Raw genomic sequence first — 10,960 nt, 5'->3', positions numbered from 1 at the left:
AAAAAAATGTGTGTATAAATTTTCACTACTTGATATGGGCTTTTATTAGATATGTGTATTTCTAACACAAAACAGGTATAGAGTAAGTGTGCTGGGTTCATAGGAGATTGGCCCACATGGTCTCTTTCATGAAATGGGTAAAAGCATCTGGGTTTCATTCTCCATGGAATAATCAAGCCATACTGTGGAAAAAGGTTGAGCCTCATGAAGTGCCAGGCATACAATTAGGACAAATAAGCAGAAGTTAAGGATGCAAGTTCTGTTAATATATAGAACTTTCAAGAGAGGCTTCCTATAAAGTAGAGTGGATATCATGGGAAGTAGAAAATTCTTTGTCCCCAGAGTTACTCAAACACAGGTTATGTGTTGTTTGACTGGGATGTTAGAAAGCTAACTGAAGCATTACTTATTTTCACAAGAGATATCACTACGCATCTATAATATATCTGTATTATATTCCACAATATGGGACAGTGGTATTGTGGTAAATAAGGTCTCTGTCCTCATAGAGCTCATACAACAATGGAGGATACAGATAATATACAAGTCAACAGGTAATTAAAGAAGTCAATTGCTGGTATACTAATTTCTCTGAAGAAAATAAACAAGATGATATGAAAGAGAAGGGAATCCCCGGGTGGTACAAATGGTTAAGCACTAGGCTACTAAACATAGGTTGCGGGCTCAAGTCCACCTAGAGGTACCTTGAAAGAAAGGCCTGGCAATCTACTTCCAAACAATCAGCCATTGAAAATCCTATGGAGCACAGTTCTACTCTGACACACAATGGAGTCACCATGAGTCAGAATTGGCTTGACGGCAAGTGGTGGTGTGAGAGAGAGGAACTGGGGGGGTGGGGTGACCAAAAAAGGCTTCACTGGGGAGGTGACATTGAGCTAAGCCCTGAGATGAGAAGAACCTGCCCTGGAGAGAGCTGAGAGAAGAGTGTCTCAGGCAGAAGTCACAGAACCTGTGAAAGAGCTGGTGGAAGAACAGAAGGCAGAGCCATTTGGCTGAAGCACGGTGAATGAGTGGAGGACGGAGGCTATCAAGGCAAACAGAGGCTACATCCTACACAGCTTTGTGGGCCCTGGAGAAAATATTTTGTTAAAAGGCAATGAGATATCATTGAGAAGTTTTAACCAGGGGGAGTAATGCAATCTGATTTGTGTTTTTAGAATGGCACATGCAGACACACAGTGATAGGTGGTTGTACAAGATGATCTTTGGATTCTTTTCTAAAACTGTTATGATAGGATCTTCACCCTGTGTTACTGCACATACAAAAGTTTTACACCATGCCATTTGGTAACTGGCAGTAAGACACTATCTAGAGAAAGAGCATAACCAAGTTGAAATGCAAAAAGTAGCTGGGAAAAAACCCAAATCCTTGTGCTTTGGCGTCATCATTCCTGCATGTCTTTCCATAAACGGTTGCTTGGCTCTGCTCTCGTCCCCTGTGCCCATCCTCCCCCAGCCCCTACTCCACTCCTAGTGCTTCTATCCAGTCAGCAATTCCATCACTGACATCTAATGATTCTGTTTCTTTTGTCCCAACTCACTATTTGCCCCATAATGGAGGGCTTGTCTCCTTTCTGTCACAATAGATGGTTCTTTTGTACCAATGCCTCAATCTGCGCTCAGGACCATTTTCTTCTTTACAATCTATGAGACTATAGTCTCCTTGAGAACAGGGATTATCTGGCTCACCATTATGTCCCTGTATTTCCCATGGTGCTTGGCACCTCCCCATGTTAAATCTTCAAGGAATACTGTTGAATCAATGAACACTGCAGCTTGTATAGATATGAGATGCTCCTAGACCCTCTTCCTGCACTCAATCCTACCATTCTCCTTCCAGCTTCTACACTGGGAAACCTGAATGCTCTGGGCCACTTAGATTATCCCAATGATTTTAACCAGAACTGGGTCTGGGCTTTTTTTTCCCTTAATGAGGCAAGGCACAAGCCTGGATTGTTTTCCTGAATTGTGGCTGAGTCTTAATTGCGATAACTCAGGAAGAACAAGTCTGCAGAGGCTGTGCATCATTTCCAAGATTATAATAGCTCACATTCAACAAGCACTACAGCCTGCCAATGCTATGCTAAGCACTTTGCAGGCACTGTAGCCTGTAATCCTTACTGCAACCTTATGTGGAAAACAGTATTAACCTTACTTTACAGATGAGAAAACTGAGGCTTAGAAAGGCTGTGATTTGCCCAGGGTTACACAGCTAACAAGTAGGGGATCTGAGATTTTCAAGATCCCTCTAAATGTAAAACCCGTGCTCTTAATGACCATTTTTACTCTTAACAAAAAAATCTGCAAAATAAAAGTCATAATATATTAACACACTGAAAATTAACACAAAGGAACGGATAATTTTATTGACGATGGTGTTGAAAAACAGGCCTTATTATGGAACTCTCTGTTGTGTAATTGGACAGACTTTAATTTCTCTTTCACACAGCTTTCCTCTTCATTTCCAATAATTCCTTCCCTAAGCCTTTATTAGCATATCAGGGCATATCTAAGATTTTTTTTTTTTTTAATTCTAAAGCAATTTCTTTTGATAGAAGAAACCCAGAAAATTAGGGAGGCTTAGGAAAAAAGTTGGTTATTTTATTAGATTTGTAAAGGCCTCAAATAAAGGATCCAAGTGTTCTCACATGTAACTGAAATATATATAAGATCAAAGAAGGATCTCAGCAATCAAAACCAGCTCATCTTCCAAGATGCTTTGTCTGACAGTTCTAAAGTGTCAAAAACACAGATTTTCCAATTTTTTACTGAACAACAAAGCACACATTGAGGTATTTTCTGATTTAAAAAGGGACTGCTTTAAAAATGCTTGGTGTTCGCAATATTACTTGAAACGTATAAAATACATAGGTACCTGTTTACCTAGGAAACTGCCAAATTACAAACCACATCATTAGGCAGAATTCAAAAGGGAAGTAGTCTTATTGAAGAAAAACACAGCTTTTCCTCAGTGCAACAGTTATGATTTTAATGTTTAGGCTCATTATTATGAGTAGTTGGTGAAATCTTATATAATCCATTGAAAATATATCAAGAATCTCAGAAAGTACTTATGACAAATTACAAATAAAAATTAAGAAAATAAATATTAAATGTTTTACCTAGCCAATCTTGCCCAGAGAAAAATGTTTTCTAACACTTGGAAAAATTTAAGCCCAAATAGGGAATGCAACTTGCAGATGTTACATTATCTATGAACTTGTGTGTTGCTTAAGTTTACTAATATCAGTGATTTTTAAATCATCTACATCAGTACTACTGTATTTATAAAACTATTTTATCTGCTGTTTTTGGTAGGAAACTCATTGAGGGTTCATGAGGAATAGGAAAAAACGAGTATGAGTCATACTTCTAAAACTCTCGGCTTTGTGCCTTTGAGCAAGTCACTTAAACTTCCTGAGTCTCAGATGTTTCAGTGTACTATGTTGTTGTTGCTGGATACTGTCAAGTCCATTTTTGACTCATAGGGACCCCATGTGACATAGGAGAACTGCCCCATAGGGTAATCTAGGCTGTAATTTTTTTAGGAGCAGATAGCTAGGTCCTTCTCCTGCAGAGCCACTGTGTGAGTTCAAACCACCACCTTTTCAGTTAGCAGTGGCATACTTAACCATTGCACCACTAGGGCTCCTTGTACTATAAAACCAAGTTGATGATGACTTATAGCAACCCTACAGGACAGAGTAGAACTGCCCCATAGGGTTTCCAAGGAGCAGCTGGTGGATTTGAACTGCCAAATTTTAGGTTAGCAGCCAAGCTCTTAATCACCGAGAGTACTATAGGGGTATAATAATACTTACTTTTACCCCCCACAGAGGGGAGGTGTAGGAGATAGGCATGAACTTTGGAGTGGCACAGCCTGTGTTCAATTCTGAACATTTTCTCTGCACCAAAGCCTATACATCTGAGGGCTTGGGTAAGTCCCTTACCCCACTGAGCCTCAGTTTCCTCCTCTGTAAACTTAGAATACCCACCTAGCAATTTATGAGGATTAAAGAAAATATATGTAAGCACTGGCACTTATTAAACTCTCAATAAATCGTAGCTACTGATGTTTGTTGATGCATTTTGTAAAAGGTATTATATATGTAATTATGTAATGGATTATATGATTTGACTATTTCTTCAGATATGTAGCTACAGACTGACATACTAAACCACTACATTTCTTTCATGTAGCAGTGTGAATATATGAATGTATTTTCTTTTATGTATTTGAGCCTTGCTGTGATACTCATCATAGTGAGATTACGACATTAGCAAATCTCCCGATCTCTTTGATTTTTCCCACTTTGCTGCATTTCTGAAGTCTACAGTGAGTTTTCAATATGTTTACTCATTCTTTTATTCATTCATTCAACAAACACCTACTGAAGGCTTACTATGTGACTGGATCTATCGTAGGAGTTATATTTCAGTGGAAATTAACTTATATATCTTATCACAGATGGTTTCATTGTTGTTGTTGTTGTTAGGAGATATCAAGTCAATTCGACTCATAGCAATCCTATGTACAACAGAACGAAATACTGCCCGGTCCTGTGCCATGCTTACAATCATTACTATGTTTGAGCCCATTGTTGCAGGCATTGTGTCAGTCCATCTCATTCAGGGTCTTCCTCTTTTTCACCGACCCTCTACTTTACCAAGCGTGATGTCCTTCTCCAGGGACTGATCCCTCCTGATAATATGTGCAAAGTATGTGAGATGAAGTTTCACCATCCTTGCTTCTAAGGAGCATTCTGGCTGTATTTCTTCTAAGAGAAATCTGTTCATTCTTCTGGCAGTCCATGGTATATTCAACATTCTTTGCCAACAACATAATTCAAATGCATCAATTCTTCTTGGTTGTCCTTATTCATTGTCCTACTTTTGCATGCATAGGAGGCAATTGAAAATACCATGGTTTTGGGTGGGCACAACTTAGTTCTCAAAGTGACATCTTTGCTTTTTAACACTTTTGCAGCAGATTTGCCCGGTGCAACACATCGTTTGATTTCTTGACTGCTGCTTCCATGGGCATTGATTATGGATCCAAGTAAAATGAAGTCCTTGACAACTTCAGTCTTTTCTCCATTTGTCATGATGTTGCTTATCAGTCCAGTTGTGAAGATTTTTGTTTTTTTTTATGTTGAGGTGCAAACCATATTGAAGGCTACAGACTTTGATCTTCATCAGTAAGTGCTTCAGGTCCTCTTCACTTTCAGCAAGCAAAGTTGTGTCATTTGCATATGGTAGGTTGTTAACAAATTTTCCTCCAGTCCTGATGCCACGTTCTTCTGCATACAGTTCAGCTTCTCGGATTATCTGAATACAGACTGAATAAGTATGGTGAAAGGATACAACCCTGATGCATACCTTTACTGACTTGAAACCACGCAGTATTCCCTTGTTCTGTTCGAACAACTGCCTCTTGGTCTATATACAGGTTCCTCATGAGCACAATTACGTGTTCTAGAATTTCCACTCTTTGCAATGCTATCCATAGTTTTTTATGATCCACACAGTTGAACAACTTCGCATAATCAATAAAATATCTTTCTGGTATTTTCTGCTTTCAGCCAAGCTCTATCTGACATCAGTAATGATATCCCTCATTCCACATCCTCTTCTGAATCTGGCCTGAATTTCCAGCAGTTCGCTGTCAACGTACTGCTGCAACCGTTTTTGAATTACCTTTGGCAAAATTTTACTTGTGAAAGAAAAGACCAGACTATCAGACATGAAATGATACTTGAGAAGAGTATGCTTCTTAGTTCAAGTAGATAGACGAGACTAAATGGGCAGCTTCTGTCTGGAGGTGAGATGAGAAGGCAGAAAGGGATAGGAGCTAGTTGAATGGACACGGGAAATCCAGGGTGGAAAGGAGGAATGTATGATCACATTACAGGGATAGCAACTAGGGTCACATAACGATGTGTGTATAAGTTTTTGTATGAGAAACTAACTTGAGCTATAAACTTTCACCTAGCACAATAAAAAAAAAATTACTTGTGAGTTATAGTAATAATATGATTTGATAATTTCTGCATCTGTTGGATCACCTTTCTTTGGAATGGGCATAAGTATGGATCTCTTTAGTTGGTTGGCCAGGCAGCTCTCTTCCAAATTTCTTGGAGTAGATGAATGAGCACTTCCAGCTTTGCATCCATTTATTGAAATGTCTCAGTTGGTCAATTTCTGAGCCTTGTTTATTTTTTGCCAATGTCTTCAGTGTAGCTTGAACTTATTTCTTCAGTATCATCAGTTTTGATCGTATACTACCTCCTGAAATGTTGAACGTCGATCAATTCTTTTTGGTACAGTGACTGTGTACTCCTTCCATCTTCTTTTGATGCTTCTTGCATTGTTCAATATTTTGTCCATACAATCCTTCAATACTGTAACTCGAGGCTTGAATTTTTTCTTCAGTTCTTTCAGCTTGATAAATGCTGAGCCACCACTCATCTGCAACTTTGTCAGACTATGGTGACTTGCCGTCGCTGTGATGCTGGAAGCTATGCCACCAGTATTTCAAATACCCGTAGGGTCACCCATGGTGGACAAGTTTCAGTGGAGCTTCCAAACTAAGACAGACTAGGAAGAAGAACCTGGTGATCTACTTCTAAAAAATTAGCCAGTGCAAACCTTATGAACAGCAGCAGAACACTGTCCGATATAGTGCCGCAAGATAAGCCCCTCAGGTTGAAAGGCACTCAAAATACGACTGGTGAAGAGCTGCCTCCTCAAAGTAGGGTCGACCTTAATGACATGGATCAGGTAGAGCTTTCGGGACCTTCATTTGCTAATGTGGCATGACTCAAAATAAGAAGAAACAGCTACAAACATCCATTAATAATCGGAACCTGGAATGTACAAAGTATGAATCTAGGAAAACTGGAAGTTGTCAAAAATTAAATGGAATGCTTGAAGATAGATATCCTAGGCATTAGTGAGCTGAAATGGACTGGTATTGGCCATTCTGAATTGGACAATTATATGGTCTGCTATGCTAGGAATGACAAATTTTAGAGGATCAGCATTGTATTTATTGTCAAAAAGAGCATTTCCAGATCTATGGTTTCATTAAATATTACAAATTATTATGATAAATTTTATTGCAGTAATATACAAAATAGCATATATAGTTTATGTAAACTCTAATGGAATTTAAGAATAAGTTTTCACAATGTTACATATTCTCTGGAAAATAATTATATTCAACATCTTTTCACAAGGGTTACTATATACATTAAATAAGCCAAAGAGTCTATATAAATAAACCAAAGAAAACCATTTAAAAATGGGAATAATTTTTTAAATTATCATATTTATAATTTACTATTGCATAATCTTTCAGAGCAGATTCTTAAGGGCTTCATATCAGAATATCTTTAAAACAGGCCACAATTGGAGGCAATTAAATCATTCTTCTTCATGTTTTACTTTAGTTTCCTTAACAGTCATAAAGTACAATCTACTCCTACCAATGAAAAACTGTATCTATATATTTTTATAATGTTCTAAAATACTTCCTTTAATAATAGTCTCATTATAAATGTAATCCAGCTTAACAGTAATTGAGCACCTCCAATGTTTAGCAATTACAAAATGAATGATGAAAGTGCAAGATAAGCATTCCTCTATAGCAGAGATGGGCAAACCACTGCCTGCTGGCCATATCCGGCCCACCACTTCTTTTTTGAATAATGTTTTCTTGGAACACAGTCAGGCCCATTTGTTTACGTGTAATCCATGGCTGTTTTTGTGCTATGCTGGCAGAGTTGAGTAGTTGCAAGAGAAATAGTATGTCTGCAGTGCCTAAAATATTTACTATCTGGCCCTGTACAGAAAGTTTACTGACCACCACCTACCCTATAGATGGATTCGTTTGGTGATGCCAACAGTTAACATGCTCAACTGCTAAATGAGGTTCGAGTCCTCCTAGCAGCACCTCAAAACAAAGACCTGGTAATCTACTGTCAAAAAAACAGCCACAAAAACCCCTATGGAGCACAGTTCTACCCTGACACACAAGGGGTTGCCATGAGTCGGAAATGACTCAAAGGCAACTAGTTTTTTGGCTCTATAGTAAACGTGTTAAAGAGTTTCCACACCAATTTTGAGGGTCCTAACAAAATTAGGAAGGAATTCAAAGAGAGTGGTTGCTGTATATTCAGCTCCTTTTTGGTTTGTGCCTGATGCTTAGTGCAGCCACCGGAGGTAGGATAAACACTGCACATTTGAGTAGACAAACTCTCTATAAGCAGTCCTTGCTGGGCTAATGGTTAATTGTTGCTCCCTTCCCAGAAGGCAAAGTTCCAGGCATTGCCCCAAGCCAACCAAACAAATGCCCACTCGAGTTGTATAATCTTCATTTCTTTTAGGAGCTGTGGATTTTAGTTGGTGTCTTATTTTATTTTTGGGAGAGTTCAGAAATATTGTGACTTTCTGTAGATCTGTAAACATCACAGCTTATTAAAGTGAAAATTGTCATTATTTCAATTAAAATAGAAAAAAAAAGTCCTCATGTTACCTGTATGTTGTTCCACAATCCAGACTTCCAAGTACATGAAGAGAAGAAGCCCTGCGACTCCAAATATCAGCACAGAGAGGAAGACTTGTTTGGGGTTCATGACCATTTCAGATGGCTGCATTTCTTCCCGTTTCTGAAGACCACATGATTTATTTTCCCATATACTTTCAATCCTTTCTTGTTTTCTTAAGCACCCATTCCATAAAGTCACCTAGAATGAAAAACAAAAATCCACATTGTACCTGTCGGATGACATTTCTTCCCAAATACGGTATAAATACGCAGTATATGTATAATACCAAAGACTCAAATGAACTGTAAGATGTTGAAGACAAGAAGACTGTAGAAAATGTACCTAGAATGGCACTCTTTCATTGTATCATTTTATCTTATCTAAGGCATGTATTGGAAACCGTGGTGGCATAGTGGTTAAGTGCTACGGCTGCTAACCAAAAGGTCAGCAGTTCAAATCCACCAGGCGCTCCTTGGAAACTCTATGGGGCAGTTCTACTCTGTCCTATAGGGTCACTATGAGTCGGTATCAACTCGATGGCAACAAGTTGGTTATAGTTGGTTGAAGGCGTGTATTAACAAGCCCTGGTGGTGCAAATGGTTAAGCGCTCAGCTGCTAACAAAAAGGTTGGCAGTTTGAACCAACACAATGGATTCGTGAGAGAAAGACCTGGCGATCTACTCTGGTAAAGATTACAGCCAAGAAAATCCTCTGAGGCAGTTCTACTCTGTCACATAGGGTTGCTGTGAGTTGGAACTGACTTTACGGCACCCAGCAATAACAAGAGATATACCTATTATCTTACAGTTAATAGATAACACTCTAACATTTAATTAAGTGACATATGACCAGATGTAAGCCTTCCTATATCGTAAAGAAAAAAGCAGGGTTGTGTTACCTTAAAACAATTATGAGAAAGAAAATTAACAGAATATATTGCTGAAAAACGGGTTTTGAAAACATGTTCATACAATATAGTGAAAATCATTTCACTTCTTAAAAATATATGAAGTTCAAAAATGAAGGGTTTAATCTGTCATTTCCCTCTCATGTAAAAGTAACAGATTTCTTCAATCTAAAAGCATTCAAAGGCATACAAGAATACAAAATAAAAAGCTGACATTCACAGGCCCCTCCTACAATGACATGGAATTACAGAAATCTACCTCGGATGCCTGGCAAAGTTACTTTTTTTAAAAAAAGAAATACTAAAATTACTTTGTTTTAGAACAACCTCATTTAGTGTAAGAATAACCTTTTTTTTAAGTTGCACCCACTTTTGAGAATCTGATGAAAATGTAGAGCCTCTCCTTAGAAAAATATGAACACATACAACATCCTGCATAAACTGTCAGTATGTTCACGTAGCCCCACTGAAACTGAGTTAAGAATCCCTACTCCCAGTGAACTGCAGGGAAGTATGTGGCTCACCTGTGCGGTGAACTCAATGGTCAGCGGCACGGCTCAGGAGGCCAAGGTCATGACTGTATCCAATGCTTGCAGGGCCCATGACTTTGTCCCTGGCCACAGACCACATCTTTTTTGGGTGACCTGAATAAATGTTTCCTCAGTGTGAGAACCTCACACACACTACTGTGTCGAAAAATTATCTTTTTTCCCCCACAAATATGCTTCAAACAATTCTGGGAGAATATTGATTTAGCCTTGTTAAGAGTGTTTGGTAAGGTGCCAGTTAAAAATTAAAAATTGCTGTGGGAAACTGCTAGCCTGGGTAAAGCATAATAATTGGCTTTTCTTGCAGAACCAATTTTTCACAAACTTTGGGCTTCAAAGGTCATCTAAGAGGACAGAAATAGAAATGAATGTATTAAAGTAATTAGAGTGACTGCCTGATTTAAAAAATTCTCAAATGGTTAAAAGTTTTTATGCAGAACAACAAGTCAACAAGTCATATTATACTTTTTCCTATGTCTCTTATATTATTACCTGGAAGGAGCTAGAGTTAACAGCGGTGGTTTTCAGGACCATCTGAGGCACTTCCTCAAAATCCACATTTCTGAGTCCCTTGAGGAAGGGGCAAGTGCTAACACTTCACTGGTGCTTTTGAGGACTTCACGCATGTCCTCAACTTTGGTAGCAGAGGAAGTTTTTAATTAAGAACTGACTAAGAGTATTATCATATTGCTTATTTTAGGGAGTCCCTGGGTGGCGAGTTGGAATTGACTTGACGGCAACGAGTTTTTTGTTTTTTTTCTTTTTGTGTGGCTGAAATGGTTAAGCAGCTGGCTACTAACTAAAGGTTAGTGGTTCGAATCCAGCCAGAGGTGCCTTGAAAGAAAGTCCTGTCGATCTACTTTCAAAAGATCACAGCCATTAAAAACCCTCAGAATGCAGTTCTACTCTGACACACGTGGGGTCGCCACAAGTCA

At 38.5% G+C, this 10,960-nt stretch overlaps 1 protein-coding gene across 2 annotated transcripts in view; it reads right to left on the bottom strand.

The window, feature by feature from the left end:
* Positions 1–8,841, bottom strand: part of CHST9 (carbohydrate sulfotransferase 9) — a 287,298-nt gene extending 278,457 nt beyond the window's left edge. Inside the window, exon 1 of one of the 2 annotated variants that reach the window (XM_004387756.1) lies at positions 8,558–8,841. In XM_004387756.1, the coding sequence (XP_004387813.1) occupies positions 8,558–8,678 (121 nt within the window). In that variant the 5' untranslated portion in view covers positions 8,679–8,841. The remainder of the gene's footprint in view (positions 1–8,557) is intronic. The other variant, XM_004387757.1, reaches the window with a different exon arrangement.
* Positions 8,842–10,960: the final 2,119 nt, after the last annotated feature.

Source organism: Trichechus manatus, unplaced genomic scaffold, assembly GCF_000243295.1.
Source record: "Trichechus manatus latirostris isolate Lorelei unplaced genomic scaffold, TriManLat1.0 scaffold00193, whole genome shotgun sequence".
Classification (NCBI taxonomy): domain Eukaryota; kingdom Metazoa; phylum Chordata; class Mammalia; order Sirenia; family Trichechidae; genus Trichechus; species Trichechus manatus.
This window is presented reverse-complemented; position numbering and strand designations above follow the sequence as displayed.